At 40.2% G+C, this 16,519-nt stretch overlaps 1 protein-coding gene across 3 annotated transcripts in view; it reads left to right on the forward strand.

Annotated features, from left to right (window-relative positions):
• Positions 1–16,519, forward strand: part of TP53BP2 (tumor protein p53 binding protein 2) — a 67,738-nt gene that overhangs the window by 32,700 nt on the left and 18,519 nt on the right. For all 3 annotated transcript variants that reach the window (XM_070385456.1, XM_070385454.1, XM_005903726.3), the window contains 9 exons: positions 1,093–1,206; positions 4,688–4,770; positions 9,703–9,804; positions 11,893–12,067; positions 12,621–12,802; positions 13,164–13,328; positions 13,714–13,942; positions 15,651–15,761; positions 16,079–16,227. In XM_070385456.1, the coding sequence (XP_070241557.1) occupies positions 1,093–1,206; positions 4,688–4,770; positions 9,703–9,804; positions 11,893–12,067; positions 12,621–12,802; positions 13,164–13,328; positions 13,714–13,942; positions 15,651–15,761; positions 16,079–16,227 (1,310 nt within the window). The remainder of the gene's footprint in view (positions 1–1,092; positions 1,207–4,687; positions 4,771–9,702; positions 9,805–11,892; positions 12,068–12,620; positions 12,803–13,163; positions 13,329–13,713; positions 13,943–15,650; positions 15,762–16,078; positions 16,228–16,519) is intronic.

Below are 16,519 nucleotides of genomic sequence, written 5' to 3' on the forward strand. Positions count from 1 at the left end.
GGTCTACATGGATTGGAAGTTACTTCATTTCTTTTGGAATAAAGTGTGTGTGTGTGTGTGTGATTTTTGTTTTTGTGAGGAGGTAGAAGGTCTGCCCAGAATTTCTTTCAGGAAGGTGTCCGCTCAGCTCCGAGTGTTTCCTCTTGGGGGGGCGTCTTGGTTAGACTTTCTCTGGTTTAGAGAAGAGGGTATCTGTGTCTGCTCATTATGTCATGTTGCTGTAAATAGAACCCAAGCTGTACTTTGTTGCCACCAAGCCGATTAAGTTCAGGGGTTAGTTCACAGAATTGGCTGCTGAATCTTTGGCTGCTCTCTTCTGTGTCCGTGTTGTTTATTTAAGGTACTCAGATAGTGTCCTTGGTTACTGACAAGTGCATTGAATTTTTTGGGGGGCCACTGCAGCATTCTTAGATTAAAAATGATTAAGTTCTTTGATTTTAAACTGTTGGCATCCTCAAACAGTATATTTGGTTTTTATGTTCAGATTCCTTAAGATTGGAAGATTACAGTTCCCATGTAGTATTTAGCTATGCCTCTTTTTTTTTTTTGTCTCAAGGAATATTTTCAGGGCAGTAAACAGACTTTTGTTTGGAAATACATGTGTATGATTTTTTTTTTTTTAAACATGGTTTGTAAAATTGTCACAAAAAAAATCCCTAATAGAAAGACAAGGCTATTTAGAAAGTTGTTTTTAAGTTTTCGTTTGTATACTTGGAAAATCATAGAACCATTAGAGTTAACAGAGACCTCAGAGACCATCCTATGGAATAGATAACAGGAACTTTGGAACCTGCAGAGCTTCACGGCCTGCCTGGAACTAGTGAGGGGCTGCTGAATCTGACTCCTGAACTCTTGCCAGTGGCCCTGACCCAGTCCTTTCCTATCCCCGTATTCCACCCAGCTTTGACCCTGATTATGTGGGTGGTAAGCTGGTGATACTTCATTTTCTAAGGGTTCTTTTTTTTTTTTAAAAAAAAAAGATCTTAGATAGTATTTTCTGCATTCATAATGCATAATTTGTATGAAGGGTAGACAGTAAGTGATGTGTTACCAGGTAACATGACTTGTACATGATTTATTCATTTCTTTTAGAACGTCCAGTTGCCGATAATGAGCGAATGTTCGATGTCCTGCAGCGGTTTGGAAGTCAGAGGAGTGAAGTTCGGTTCTTCCTTCGCCACGAACGCCCCCCTGGTAGGGATGTTGGTAGGTAGCATCCTGTTGATCATGACAAAGATTCGGACTTCAGTTTCATGCTCGGGAGAGGTGACCCATGATCAGGAGCAGGCAGTGTGATGGATGAGTGAGCAAGAAGCAAGGGGGAAAAGTGAGGATAGCCCTCTCTCCCAAGCCCTGACTCTGTAGGGTGGGCAGAAAAGGGTGCGGTTCTGTTTGTTGTGTTTTGTTGAAAGATGGGAAAAGTTTGATGACAGTTTTTTTTTTTTTTAATGTTTTATTTTTGGCTGCACCATATGGCACGTGGAATCTTAGTTCCCCGACCAGGGATCAACCCCGTGTCCCCTGCCTTGGAAGCACAGAGTCTTAACCACCAGACCACCAAGGAAGTCCCTTGACTACAGCTGTTAATATGGGCGGGAAAGAAAGGAGTCAGTAGAGAAGGAGTTTGAAATACAAGGAAGAAGGGAATGCTTGATGGGCAAGTTAGCCAAGGGGAAATTCAGGGTCGAGGGGGTCGAGGGGTGAGATAGGAGGGTAAGAGAAGGGTCTGTTCCATTTTAACAGGGTGGAAGGGACGCTTCCCAGAGGCAGTAAATGTGTGCTCTCTATGGGAGTAGTGGGAGGGGCTTCTCATTTGAAAACATTTGTTTTCTCTGAGGGAGGAGGCCCTGGTGGAGAATAAGAGAGAGTGTGGCCAGGGAAGCTGGCACGCCAGGGCCCCTAGAGGACAGTGGAGATTAGACACCAGGAGACCATGGGTGATTTTGCTGCAGTGGTGCTCTGCAGCCCAGAGGGTTGTAAGAGGAGAAGATGGTTGGATTGACCCAAGGTTGGAATTTGGCCAGACAAGTTCAGTGGAAAATTGGTGAGACAAGGAAAAAAGAGGATGTTGGTGAGATGGCATTCAAGCCGAGATGGGGATGAAGTGAAGGCGGAGGGGCTGCAGAGAAAGAAACACAAGTTTCAGGTTATTGAACAGGTGTAGCGAGAGGTAATTGTGGTCAAAAAGTAAGAAGATTGAATTTAACATGTCAGGAGTAGAGCATTTCTAGATAATGTGGTCTTGTATTGGACCATGAAATAAAGCTGAATTAGAGAGGAGACAGGAAGTTGTGGATCTGAGAGGCGAGCTTTTAGATGGTGAGGTCATCCAAAATGAAGGGCGGGGACTTGGGCAAAGAGAACAGAAGGGTCAGGTGGTCACGTCTGTGTGACCAGAGTTTCTAGATGACAGTAAGCAGAGGGTAGAAGGTGATAAGTGGAGATCGGAAATAGTGGGCTGAAAGCGACTAGACATTGAGAACACAGTCAAACCTGTGACCCTGAGGTCTCTCTCATAGGATGTAGGAGAGAAAGCAGTTTCAAGTCTTGAGATCTGTAGGGAAGCCTTTGTTCTCAGTGGAAAGTGGTTGCAGCAGGGTTACTAGGTGTTTCTAAAAATGTTGGGATTCTTAAAATGGAAAGTTGACGGTTTGTGACTTTAGTATATATTGAAAAATTCTTGGGAGTAAGAATGTCGATAACAGAGGTTAATTATTACATGTTATAGAATCTCAGTTTTATTCCTTTAGTCAGAGGTCCACATGGCAGCCATTAGACATTATCAGAGGTGTGGGAGACCCCAGAATTGACGTAGTCTAGCCTCTTCTGCTCTACAGATGAGAAACGCTGATACTTAGGGGTTAGATGACTTATCAGAGGCCACATACCAGGAGGCAGAGCCAGGAGGGGAACCTGAGTCTCCTTATCCTGGCTGATTCCTCGGCCTTTGAGCTTCACTGTGTCTGTAATACTGTTTTAAATAAACATGCATTTTTTCCCCCCAAAGCTGCCTTCTTTTTTGTGGTTTTGACATCTGCATCTTATTTTTATTTTGTTCTTTATTTACATTATTGCATATATCTCCTTTTACTCAATTAGTTGAATTTTCTCCCTTCATCTGTCAGTTCAAATATCTTCCTCTATGGTACCTGGTAAATTATTAAATAGCTTCTCAATAGTGCAATATGCAGTTTCAGTGTGTCTGTAATGTGAGAAATACAATCTGAAGATAAAGGCGCTGTTTTTACATTGTTGCAAAACACCAGTGCCACACAGTGTCAAAACTGGGATAAAACAGGATTGCTGTTTAGTGTCAGCCTTTGTGGTTGTAGGCTTCTAGATTACAGATTAAGAGACTGTTACTATATTCTTTTTCTGGTTTAACTAGGACCTGTGACCCAGAATGTATATGACTTTTTTTTTTTGGCCACGCCATGTAGCATGCGGGTTCTTAAGTTCCTCAACCAGGGGTCAAACCCATGCCCCTTTCAGTGAAAGTGCTGAGTCTTAACCTCTGGACCACCACCATGGAAATCCGCTACGTTTTTCTCTCTTTTTTTTAATATGACACTATTTTCAAAGCTCTTGCTTTTTATTCTAATTATGTAACTGAACATGCCAGTTCAGTTGCTCTCTCTTGGAGGCAGCAAAGAAAGCAATTATTCCAGAATGGTAGATTTTTTTTTTTCCTTGGAGAAATATTGTGACAGATACCTGAGCTATTTTGCCAGAAAATTGAGCAGTTTTAAAAGTAAAGCTGAGAAAACGTTGGAGTTAGGTATAAGTGTGACATGTGGCTCTGAGGATAGACATATTTATTATTTGTGGGAATTTGTGCCAAGCTTCCAGGCAGGTTCAACAAACATTTGATTCAGAAGAAATTTTTATCTAAAGCTTCTTGGGAAATAGTTTAGTATTTTTTCTCTAACATCTGGGAAGTACAGTTATAAGCTTAATTTCATATTTAAGAAACTCTCTTTGATATTTTTCAATTTATCAGTTTAAGTTAAAACTATTTTCTTATCATGATACATTAAGTGATGCTGAGAAACATATATTTGGACCTGAAAAGTTCTTTTTACCCCCAAAAAGCAGAATGTACAATGTTTTCCAACTAGTACTTTCCCATGCTAAGAAAATGAAATTTTTTTTACTTAAATGGGGAAGTACTTGCTAGTACTTAGGAATTACCACAAAATTCGAATTACTACTTGTTCTGTTTCGATTGCTTCCTTCCTGTGGAAGTTACAAACACTTTAATGAGTACAAGGGTGGGTTGATTAATTTTCACCTATTTCTTTCAGTGAGACTATTCCCAGTTTTATTTCTGGGTAGCTAAAGAGAACTGGGAACAGACACTGTAGGCATATGGTATGAATGACCCAAAAGAAGAAGTATATTTATGTTGTTAATTTTTCTCCTCTAGCACCTAACTCATGCAGCTTTTCTAGGGATTGGTTAGCATGTGACATTTTCTAGTGCTGACCATTCACTGTTCCAAGTGAAGTTTTCTAGAACAGGTTGAATCTGTGAGACCTTAACTTCATTGATATTAGAAAGTATTGGTATTTTAAGTATATTTTCAACTTAAAGTATTAGCATTAAAAACATAACTGAGAAATGAACTGGTACTTAAAATATCTGTCACCTCTAGTGTTAATGCATACTTTTTGAATTTTGTGCTTAGTGAGTGGACCAAGGTCTCAGGATCCAAGTTTAAAAAGAAATGGTGTAAAAGTTCCAGGTGAACATCGAAGAAAGGAAAATGGCGTAAGTGATCGTCGTTACCCATTCTGTGTTTGGACCACAGTGATGCTGCTTTTTTTTTAACTTTTAAATCTCATTCACTGTTCATTTTTTATTCAGTAGGTGATTAAGGGAAACCCTTTTTTAAAGGCTTATTTTAAATTTATTTCATGAAAGTGATTAATGGTCTCTATGGTTGTTGAAATATCCAACAACCTTAGATATGCAGATGATACTATTCTAATGGCAGAAAGTGAAGAGGAACTAAAGAGCCTCTTGATGAAGGTGAAAGAGGAGAGTGAAAAAGCTGACTTGAAACTCAACATTCCGGGGCGGGAGGAGGGAGGAGGGTTCAGGATGGGGAGCACGGGTATACCTGTGGCGGATTCATTTCGATGTTTGGCAAAACTAATACAATATTGTAAAGTTTAAAAATAAAATAAAATTAAAAAAAAAAAAAAAAAAAGAAACTCAACATTCAAAAAAACGAAGATATTGGCATCCGGGCCCATCACTTCATGGCAAATAGAAAGGGAAAAAGTGGAAGCAGTGACAGATTTTATTTTCTTGGGCTCCCAAAATCACTGCGGATGGTGAGTTCAGCCATGAAATTAAAAGATGCTTACTCCTTGGAAGGAAAGCTGTGACAAGCCTAGACAGTAATTGAAAAAGCAGAGACATCACTTTGGTGACAAGCATCTATGTAGTCAAAGCTGTAGTTTTTCCAGTAGTCATGTTTCGATGGGAGAGTTGAACCATGAAGAAGACCAAGTGCCAAAGAATTGATGCTTTTGAACTGTGGTGCTGGAGAAGACTCTTGAGAGTCCCTTGGACTGCAACGAGATCAAAACAGTCAATCCTAAGGGCAGTCAACCCTAAATATTCATTGGAAGGACTGATGCTGAAGCTGAAGCTCTAGTACTTTGGCTACCTGATGTGAAGAGCTGACTCACTGGAAAAGACCCTGATGCTGAGAATGATTGAAGGCAAAAGGAGAAAGGGTGGCAGAGGATGAAATGGTTACATAGCATCACTGACTCCGTGCAACTCTGGAAGATAGTGTAGGACAGAGAAGCCCGGGCTTCTGAAGTCCATAGGGTCGCAAAGAGACACGACCTCATGACTGAACAGCAACAACATGGCTGTTGAAAGAAGTCAGATGCTGGATATGTCACAAATACAGAACAAGTGTTGAATAAGTTTGAGGAAGTATTTGTTTTTTTGGTGATTTTATTTGTTACTGTTATTGCTTTTAGCATTAATGTGAATAAGTTCGAGGAAGTATTTGTTTTTTTGGTGATTTTATTTGTTGCTGTTATTGCTTTTAGCAATGTGAATAAGTTCGAGGAAGTATTTGTTTTTTTGGTGATTTTATTTGTTGCTATTATTGCTTTTAGCAATGTGAATAAGTTCGAGGAAGTATTTGTTTTTTTGGTGATTTTATTTGTTGCTGTTATTGCTTTTAGCATTAATGATATATTAATGCTCTTGCTATTGCATATGAATTTTAGCAGGTATCTTTGGGACTCCTTGTAGACATTTTCTTTTCAGAGCTTAGAATTTTTAACCTTGTTAGGGATTAGCTAAATTACCTCTCCAACACACACTGCTTTTATTCCACCTTGCCCAAATTCTTCCTGTTTCTCTTCTTTGATCTCATAGTTATCTTAGTGATGAAAGGCTGATACAAGGATAATGGAAATGGTCTGACCATCAATGAGATTTCAGTGCATATCGACACAATGTATCTTTCCCCATCACTGGATTTTTATTTTTTTTAAATGATTTATTTATTTTTTGGCCTCGCCATGAGACATGCAAAATTGTAGTTTTCCAACTAGGGATCAAACCCTTGCCCCCTGCAGTGGTAGCTTGGAGTCTTAACCACTGGACTGCCAGGGAAGTCCCATCACTGTTTTTTTTTTTCTTATTTTTTTTAAATTATGAAAGTATTATAACACTTAAAAAAATAAAATTTACTGGTTGTTCTGGGTCTTTGTTGCTGCTTGGGCTTTTCTCTCATTGCAGCAAGTAGGGGTTCCTCTCTAGTTGCATTGTGTGGGCTTTTCATTGTAGTGACTTGTTGCGGAGCATGGGCTCTAGGGCCCACAGGCTTCAGTGGTTGCAGTTCCCAGGTTCTAGGACACAGGCTCAATAATATTTGTGGCACACAGGCTTAGTTGCTCTGCAGCATGTGGGATCTTCTGGACCAGGGATCAGACCCGTATCTCCTGCATTGACAGGTGGATTCTTCACTACTAAGCCACCAGGGAAACCCCTTCACTGGGTTTTTAAATAACATCTTTATTAATGTATAATTGACATATAATAAACTACACATAGGGCTTCTCTGGTGGCTCAGATGGTAAAGAATCTGCCTGCAATGTGCGAGACCTGGGTTCATTCAGTCCCTGGGTTGGGAACATCCCTGGGAGAATAGGGAATGGCAGCCCCCTCCAGAGTTCTTGCCTGGAGAATTCCATGGACAGAGGAGCCTGGCGGGTTCTTTGGGTTCACAAAGAGTTGGACATGACTAAGTGACGAACACAACACAACAAACAAGCTGCTCACATGTTGGGTATACATTTTGATAAGTTTTGACATGTGTACATCTCTGATGCTGTCACCATAATCAAGATAATGAACATATTTGATCACCCCCCCAAAAAAAGTTTCCTTATGTTCTTTTGTAATTGTTCCTTCTTGCCTCCCTTCCCATCCTCAGGGAACTGCTAGCCGGTCTGCTGTCTGTCGCCATAAATTAGTTTTGTTTTCCAGAATCTAGGATAAATGGAGTCATCCAGTATATACTCTTTTCTGTCTGAATTTGCTCAGGATAAATAGTTTGAGGTTTATTCATTTTGTTGTGTATCAGTAGTTGATTCCTTTTTATTGCTGGGAGATATTCTATTGCCTGGTTATACCACTCCTTATCCATTCATCTGTTGGGCATTTTGATTGTTTAGTTATTCTGTATCACGCTGTGATGAGTACTTGGGTATACATCTTTGTATGGACATATGCTTTTATTACTATTTCCCTAAAGTAAATACTTAGGAGTAAAATGGTTGGTTCATATGTTAACTTTTTAAGAAGCTGTCAGACTGATTTCCAAAGTGATTGTTTTATTTTATAGTCCTCATCAGAGAGTTCTAGTTTTTCCACATCCTTGCCAACATTTGGTATGGTCAGTGCTTTTAATTTTGGCTTCTGCTAGGTGTGTGACGGTAGTACATTCTGGTTGTATTTTGTATTTCTCTGATGGCTGATGGTATTGGGCATCTATCATGTGCTTATTTGTCATTCATATATTGTCTTTAGTGAAGTGTTAATATTTGTTCACTTCTTTTTTTATCATGTTGCAGGGCTTTTGGGATCTCAGTTTCCCAGCCAGGTTTTGAATCCAGGCCAGGGCAGTGAAATAAATGAATCCTAACCTTTAGACCACTAGGGAACTTCCTGTTCCCCTCTTTTGCTTATCTTTTTCATGATTGGGTTGTTTGCTTCATTATTATTGAGTTTAAGAGTTCTGTTATATATGCTGAATCCAAAGTTTTTTATTAGATAGATAATTGGCAATTATTTTTCCCAGTCTATGACTTCAATACAGTATAATTAATCAACTTAGAAGTTTTAGATCTTGCATCTGAGTTTAGGATCCATTTTGAATTAACACTTGCATGTATTGTGAGAGAAGTGCATTTTGTTTATTGTGTGTGGATATCCAGTTGTACAAGCAGCATTTGTTGAAAAGACTCTTCTTTGTCTACTCAACTGCCCTTTCTCTTAAATCAATTACCAGTGTAGGTGTGGGTCTGTTTTTGTACTCTGTCTTCTGTTTCATTGATCTGTTCATCTGACATGATATCAGTAACACAATGTATTGATCACTAAAGCGTGTTTAGTCTTGAAGTCAGGCAGTGTATGTTTTCTAACTCTTCTTTTCGAAGTTGTTTTGGCTATTCTGTCTCATTTGCACTTCCATATGAGATTGTATAATTCGCCAGTTGATTTATTTTTTTTTTAAAAGCCTGCTGGAATTTGGGTTCGTATTGTCTTGCCTCTGTAGGTCAGTATGGGAAACATTGCCATCTTGACAATATTGAGCTTTTTAGTTCACAAGCACCACAGTATTCCTCCCCAAATAGGTCTTCTCTTTCTTAGCCATGTTTTGAAGTTTTCAGTGTCAGGCCTGAGCATCTGTCAAATTTATTCCTGAGTGCTTCATGGTTTTTATGCTAATCTTAATGATATTACAAAATGTCTTTTTTCAGTTTTCTGGGTTTTGCTAATGTATAGAAATATCGTTGATTTTGGCTATTGATGTTTTATCCTGCATTCTTGCTAAATAACTTATTTATTTAGTAGCTTTTTATAGATTCCATAGAATTTTCTTCATAGATGATTATGTTGTCCTTGAGTAAAGACAGAAAATTTTTCCCTTTGCAATCTGGATATAGTTTCTTTCTTCCTGCCTTCCTTTCTTTCTAGCGAGAACCTCTTAGGACCATGTGGAATGGATGTTTAGGGAGTATAGTAGACATCTTGCTTTGTCTCTGATGACCTACTGTGTCTTGGATTTTTTAAATTCCAGTGTTACATTTTTAAAGGGTGTTTTAATGACTGTATTCTAAGTTTGCTGCCAATACCCAACATCATATTTGATGTGGTCAAATACTGCCTTCCTAATTTAACTGCAGAACAAGGTGATTCCAGATGGTTCCATTTGTGTCAGTACTGAAACTATTTAATTTAAATTTACAACTTAAAAGAGTCTGTGTATCATTATGTTTTAAATATTAAGTCAATATGGGAATAGTAATATAAAAATTAATGAGTTCTTTAATATGATGTGAGAAAAATAGCTAAATAATTTTGTCATGATTACATGATTTGAGGGAGGAGTCTCCGTGATCATTTTATAGTGAGTTGGATTATTTGCACTTTTTTTGGTAGGTTAATAGTCCTAGAATGGATCTGACACTTGCTGAACTTCAGGAAATGGCGTCCCGCCAGCAGCAACAGATTGAGGCCCAGCAACAAATGCTGGCCACTAAGGTAATGGCCATGTTTTCAGAGACCTAACAGGCCACTCCCGTTCCTGTGTAAGTAAAGCTGTTTACAGTACACCCTTGCTAGTAAGCTGGTTCCCTCACATATGAGTTAATAACATCAGCCCAACAGGTATCTGCTGTGTGGTGCTTTCTTCTCTTCACTGTAGCGTTTTGTAGAAATGCTAAAATCATTCAGTTGTTTTAGATCCTCCTTGGCCCGATCCTGATCAAAGTTAACCATGCTGTGTTGAGTGTCAGTAAAACAGGGAAGGCGTAAAGAGCCTTTCAGCTTTGCTTGCAGGCACTAGTCTGGGCTGACTTCATCTTGAATCAGGAGGAACTTCAAAGTCTCATGCTCACCTGTCCCCAGCTACTGCTTGGCACCGAAAACAGGCTGCTTGCCTCTACTTGGGGACATTCTCCACCCACAAAATAAACCTTGTCCTCTCCTTGAACAGAGAAAATATGGGAAGTTTCTCCATCACTCTCAAAACCAGTCTTCCTGCGGCTGCTCCTGTGAGCCTTGGGCTAATAGTCTAAACCAGATGTTGTCAGACTTTCTGAAGGGCCGAAATATTTTAGGCTTTGCAGGCTGTGCAGTCTCAGCTCTGCATCTGTGGCTGGAAAGCAGCCATAAACAATAGGTAAACGAATGGATGTGGCCGTGTGCCAAGAGAACTTTGTTTATGAACACAGACAGTAGGCTGTGTAGTCTGTTAGCCCTGGTCTAAACACTCAGTATTTTCGCTTACCAGTCTTTGAGGGTCTGTAAGCTGGGGTGGACACCTGAGAGTTTGAGTAGCAAGGTCCCCAGCATCGCTTTGAAGTGATGGCCAAGGATTCTTCAACCTCATTCTCAGCATGCACTGTGGCTTCCCTGTAATACTTCTTAGGGTTCCTATGCATCCTTTTCTTTTCTTTTTTAACACTTAAAATATTTATTGAAATTACAAATTAAACTTTTCCATATGGTTCCCAAGTAGAAAACACAATATTTAAAGGCATTTAACAGCTGTTTTTTTTACATCAGAGGGTTAGTGGCACCAAATGTACCTATGCATCCTTTTCTACTTTTGATGCTAGACACCAGCTTTTTCAAAATCCTGTGTATTGTTGCTTCTCATACTTTAATGTGCGTATGAATCACCTAGGGGTTTTGTTAAAAATGCATGTTCTGATTCAGTAGGTGTGGGTTGCGGGTCTGACATTTTACATTTCTAATGCGATCCCATGCGGTGCTGATGCAGCATTCCTTGAGTAGCAAGGACATGAATTCAAATAAAAAATTCAATTGTTAACAGCATAAATCTTTAAAATCAAGGTCTTATTTTGAAACTGTCTGTGTCCTTGTATGTGTTAGCCATACAAATCTGAGAAGTTTACCCTTGAGTATAAATTGTGTGGCTCTGTTTTCCTCAGTTGAAATTTTAGATATAATAGAAATAAAATTGTAAGTTGCGTAATTGCAGTTTCCTAAAGGCATTCTTTAGAAAGTAGTTCTTTGGCTCTTTTCTAAGCGTGCCGAGTGTGCCCTAACTGTGTAAGATGCTGGTCACAGAGATTTCCACTACACGTTGCATTGATTCCTCACTGCAGCCCTGGAGGGACTAGTGATCATCTCATTTTATAGGTGAAGACACAGACTTGTGGACTCAGTGAGGTTATATAATTTGCCCCAAAGTCTCATAGCTAATAAGTGGCAGGGCTTGAGTCTGAATCCAAATTTAACTTCAAAGTGTGTCATTTAATAGCTTTCTTTTACCGCCTCCCATCTCTGCATGAGCTCCTTCTTAATATTAATGGCTGCAGCTCATGAAAACTAGTTCACAGATCACTGCTTGCTCGCTGCAAAAGGACCACTTGGATAACAGTACTGATTCCTGGATCTTACCGCCTTAAGTAGATCCTAGGGTAGAGCTCAGGAGTGTCTGTTTTTCACAAACGCCCCAGGTGGTTCTGATGGCAGCGTGAGGACAGATGGTAAGACTGGAGCAATGCCACAGATGCACGTCAGTCTGGGCATCTCAGGGTGATTGTAGGTTAGTGGTCTGCTGTTTAAAATGACATGTCTGATGATGGCTTATATCTTTAGGAACAGCGCTTGAAGTTTCTGAAACAGCAAGATCAGCGTCAACAGCAACAAGCGGCTGAACAAGAAAAGCTTAAGAGGCTCAAAGAAATAGCTGAGAATCAGGAAGCGAAGCTAAAAAAAGTGAGAGCGCTTAAAGGCCACGTGGAACAGAAGAGGCTAAGCAATGGGAAACTTGGTAAGTTGCTCCCAGTCAGTTTATGTCAGTGCTAAATGCCACAGACTGTTTGAGTATAGAAAAACACTGGTGTAGGAAGTTTGTATAAATTTGTAGTAAGAGGACTAAGATGAGACTTTGTATGTAGGTCACTTTAAAAGGATTTTTGGGGAAAAGTATAATTCACTGCAGTTTCGAAGCTGCTGGTTCCCCTGAGTTGAATTCAGCTATTGAATGTTTTAGACAAGGTTCTTTTTTGGAATATAGAGTATTTTTTTTTTTTTCTCTCTCTAAATAGTTTTTTGACTGAAGGTTCAATGAAGGCAAGGATTTTTATTCATATTAATAGCTCCATCGATTATAATGCCATTTTAATTAAAACTTTAGTGATTTGGTTTATAGATGTCTTTGTTGACTTCAGTTGATTATATAGGAATTGGTTGGTTCTAGGACATTTCTGAAAATTTTCTTTGCTTTTTATGAGGAAGTTTATGGTACATCTTAGGTTACCTGGGAAGCGATCCCTTCTCATTTTTCTTTTCAACAATTGTTGCTTTTCTCGTTCTTACTTTAGTGGAGGAAATTGAACAGATGAATAGTTTGTTCCAGCAAAAGCAGAGGGAGCTTGTTCTGGCTGTGTCAAAAGTAGAGGAACTTACAAGACAACTGGAGATGCTGAAGAACGGCAGGATTGACGGTCACCATGACAACCAGTCCGCGGTGGCTGAGCTTGATCGGCTCTACAAGGAGCTTCAGGTAAATGGTGGCCTCTTGTGACATTTCGGTGGCACCTCATCTCCAGCACCACAGCGTTGTCCACATACAGGGCAGGAAGTCCTGGATTTCCACCTCTTTTCCTTAAAGGGGTGGGGACAGGGAGGAAGACCTAAACTCCACAGAATCCAGAATAAACTTTATGGTACCTCAAACAGGAAACTTGAGGTGTTCATTGTGACCACAGCCGGTGGTCTAACACTTCATTTTAAACCATGAGATGAGAAGTGTGTAGGGACCTTACATTTTTAGAAATTATATAATAGTGAACCGTGTGATTATCTGTTTGAGAAATTTTTCTGCCTACTCCTTGGCTACCTTTTTCTCCCCTAATTTTATTCAGTTAAGAAACAAACTGAACCAGGAGCAGAATGCCAAGCTGCAACAACAAAGGGAGTGTTTGAATAAGCGCAATTCAGAAGTGGCGGTGATGGACAAGCGTGTTAATGAGCTCAGGGACCGGCTGTGGAAGAAGAAGGCGGCCCTGCAGCAGAAAGAGAACCTTCCAGTAAGTGCGCGGTTGGCCAGGGCCAGGAGGAGGGGACAGTGACCATCCCAGTGAGGTCAGTGCTTGCATATTTCAGAAACACTGCTGGGCACATCCTTGGAAAAGAGACAGGACCTTGTGGCTCCTTGAAAGAGAGTCCACTCTTCTTGTACTTTTAATATAATCCCCTCTGTAGCTCTGCTCTTCTTTCTAATTCTTGTAATGAAGTGTGGGTGAGACTTCACCCAGGGGTGTTTTTGTCGGGGGATGTTTCTGGTACACTCAATGGCTAGATCCTGAAAGTGCTGGATTTTAGCAGTTGAAATTATCATGGTGTCACAGGCTTTTCTGAGTTGGATCCGGTCTGACTTGGAATACTAAAGGCCCTGTGCTTTCTCCGAATAAGGTCTCATCTGATGGACACGTGCCCCAGCCGGGGGCATCGGGGCAGAGTCGCGTGGCGGCAGTTGGTCCCTATATCCAGTCGTCGACTATGCCCCGGATCCCGTCACGGCCTGAACTTCTGGTGAAGCCAGCCCTGCCCGATGGGCCCGGGGCCACGCAGGCTTCCGAGGGGCCCATGAAAGTCCAGACGCTGCCCAACATGAGATCTGGGGCCGCCTCGCAAGCAAAAGGTAAAATCAGGCACTTCCTAGTCCTTCCATGGCCTGGCTGTTCCCCTCCTCACTGTGATTTTCCCTCAAGTTTGAGTTTTATTGATTTATTTATTTTGGTATACCTTTCTTTTATTTGTGCTTCACAGCAAGTTTTTTTTTTTAATTTAGATTTTTTTTCCCCCCGCCAAATTTTGAGTTTTAAAGGTGTCTTCCTATTTATTCCTTGTTCCTGTTGAAATTCTAAAAACCTCCTTGTGTTCTTTGGGGTTAAGAAATGATAATTTTCTTAACGCTCAATGATATAGTTCTGCTCAGGAAATGAAATAAAACATCAGGTTTTTTGAAAACCTAAACATTGGTTTGAATTTCTTCTCATTAATAAAGAAATTTTGATCTGATGTTAACAGCTTGAGAACCTTCCCTGTTGTGTAAAAAGGCCAGATATGTGTTAGTGGCGTCATCTGTGCAGACTGAGGTGGCGGGTCCACTCCGTTGATGGTTGGTGTTTTCTATCCGTATGTGCTTCTGCATGAGAATTTGCCTACGGATAATGTTTAGAATAAAAGGAAACACTGGGAGATAAAAGTGAAGATAAAAGGAGGGAGGTTCAAAAGGGAGAGGATATTGTATACCTGTGGCTGATTCATGTTGAGGTTTGACAGAAGACAACAAAATTCTGTAAAGCAATTATCCTTCAATTATAAAAAAAATAACAAATTTTTAAAAAAAGTGAAGGTAATAGAGGCTGCTTGTGTTAGTGACCTTTGCTTTCTGTGTGTAGTCCTCAGATATTTTGGAGGGTGGGGTGCACGCCAGAGTGTTATATTAGTAAGAGGAGGAAATGAAAGGAGAGTTGTAGCAAAAGCTGGGTGAAAGTATCCTTTAATGAGCTTATTATTCAGGAGAAAAAAATAGAATTGTGTCTTTTCCCTAGCCACTATCATGTGTAAATAATAGCTAACTTTAAAATTATTTATTATTGCTGCAATTACCACTGTGACGCAGTAGTGCTATGTAGTCTGGGTTTTATTGCAGAAAGAGTTACTTCTGTGAAAGAAAAGCTGCGGCTTTGAAACTTAAATGCCAGTGTAGAAAACACTTGAATATTTTGATTTATCCAAGGCTGTGGTCAGAGTCACGGGCTGAAAGCCCGCGTTTCTGCTTTTGTTGTGCATACATCACTCGTGGCCGTTACGTAAGACACACCAGCGAGGCCTTGGTTTGATGAATTGGAAGTCGTTTTCTGGGTGTGATGGTGATGTTTCCTTACCCTGTGAGAAGTCGTGTCCTTGCTGCTTCAGGCAGACTTTGTGTTGATCGTGATTATTTTAAGTAAATGAGAACACTCTTACATTGTTAATACAAGTATAAAATCTGATGTTTCTAAGTAAGTTTACTGGGCTTGTTGTGAGTCTGATATTTAAACCGATTTTTAGAGATAAAGTGCTTTCCTTGTGGCTCAGCTGGTGAAGAATCTGCCTAAAATGCGGGAGCCCTGGGTTTGATCCCTGGGTTTGGGAAGATCCCCTGGAGAAGGGAAAGGCACTCTAGTATTCTGGCCTGGAGAATTCCATGGACTATGTATGTATAGTCCACGGGGTCGCAAAGGGTCAGGTACAACTGAGCAACTTTCACTTTCACGGGATTAAATGTCTTAGCAGCAAAGGGAACCTTTAAAAATCTCCTTAGCATCCCGGGTTATTGCAGCTACTTTTCTGTGTTCTAGGCTCTAAAATCCATCTCCTTGGCCCTGATTGGACTCCTCCGAATGCAGATCTTTTCTCTAGCCAAGCCTCTGCCTCTGTGTCTAAAAGCTCTGGGAATGTTCCAGACCAAGGTGAGGTTTACTTGTGCTGTTCCTGAGTATCCTCTTTTGGCTGTCTGAGGGCTCTAAGTATTCTTTTTTAGATTGCTACTTTCTAGTGTGTTAAAACCAGGGACCGTGTTAATTTCTAGAACATCTTCCTTTAGCAGGGGAATTAAGGTACTAGCATTGTAGTGTGGGGTTATTCCTTAATCGACTTAATTTAAAAATAGAGCATTTAATGACTATAGGATTTCAAAGAGATTGTGGAGAGAGTAACGTGAATAAGAAATTTTTATCACAAGCAGTTTGATTATTAGAATGATTTTTTTTTTTTCTGTCGTCTTCAGTGGATGATGGAGAGGTTCCGTTGAGGGAGAAGGAGAAGAAAGTGCGTCCCTTTTCGATGTTCGACACCGTGGACCAGTCTGCCGCCCCACCTGCCTTTGGTACCCTGAGGAAGAACCAGAGCAGTGAAGACATCTTGCGGGATGCTCAGGTATGTGAGGATGTCCCAGTTTTAACATTTAATAGTAATTCTTTGTGCATTTTTCAAAAGAGAAAGTATTAATGTGAGGGAGAATAAAGAAAATCTGGAAGATTAGAAAATATAACTGCATTCTGTTATTTTCAGTTCTGTTACTTAAGTGTGTTTGTGGTCTCCCATCATACAGGAGGAGCATGACTGACTGGCTTGTGGGTATTATTTTGTGCGACTCTCTAGAAAATACAAGTGCATTAAAGAACATCATGTTCACACTGCTTAGTTACATTGTCTCTTCAAAATTTGG

The sequence above is a fragment of the Bos mutus genome, chromosome 16 (genome assembly GCF_027580195.1).
Source record: "Bos mutus isolate GX-2022 chromosome 16, NWIPB_WYAK_1.1, whole genome shotgun sequence".
NCBI classification, from domain to species: domain Eukaryota; kingdom Metazoa; phylum Chordata; class Mammalia; order Artiodactyla; family Bovidae; genus Bos; species Bos mutus.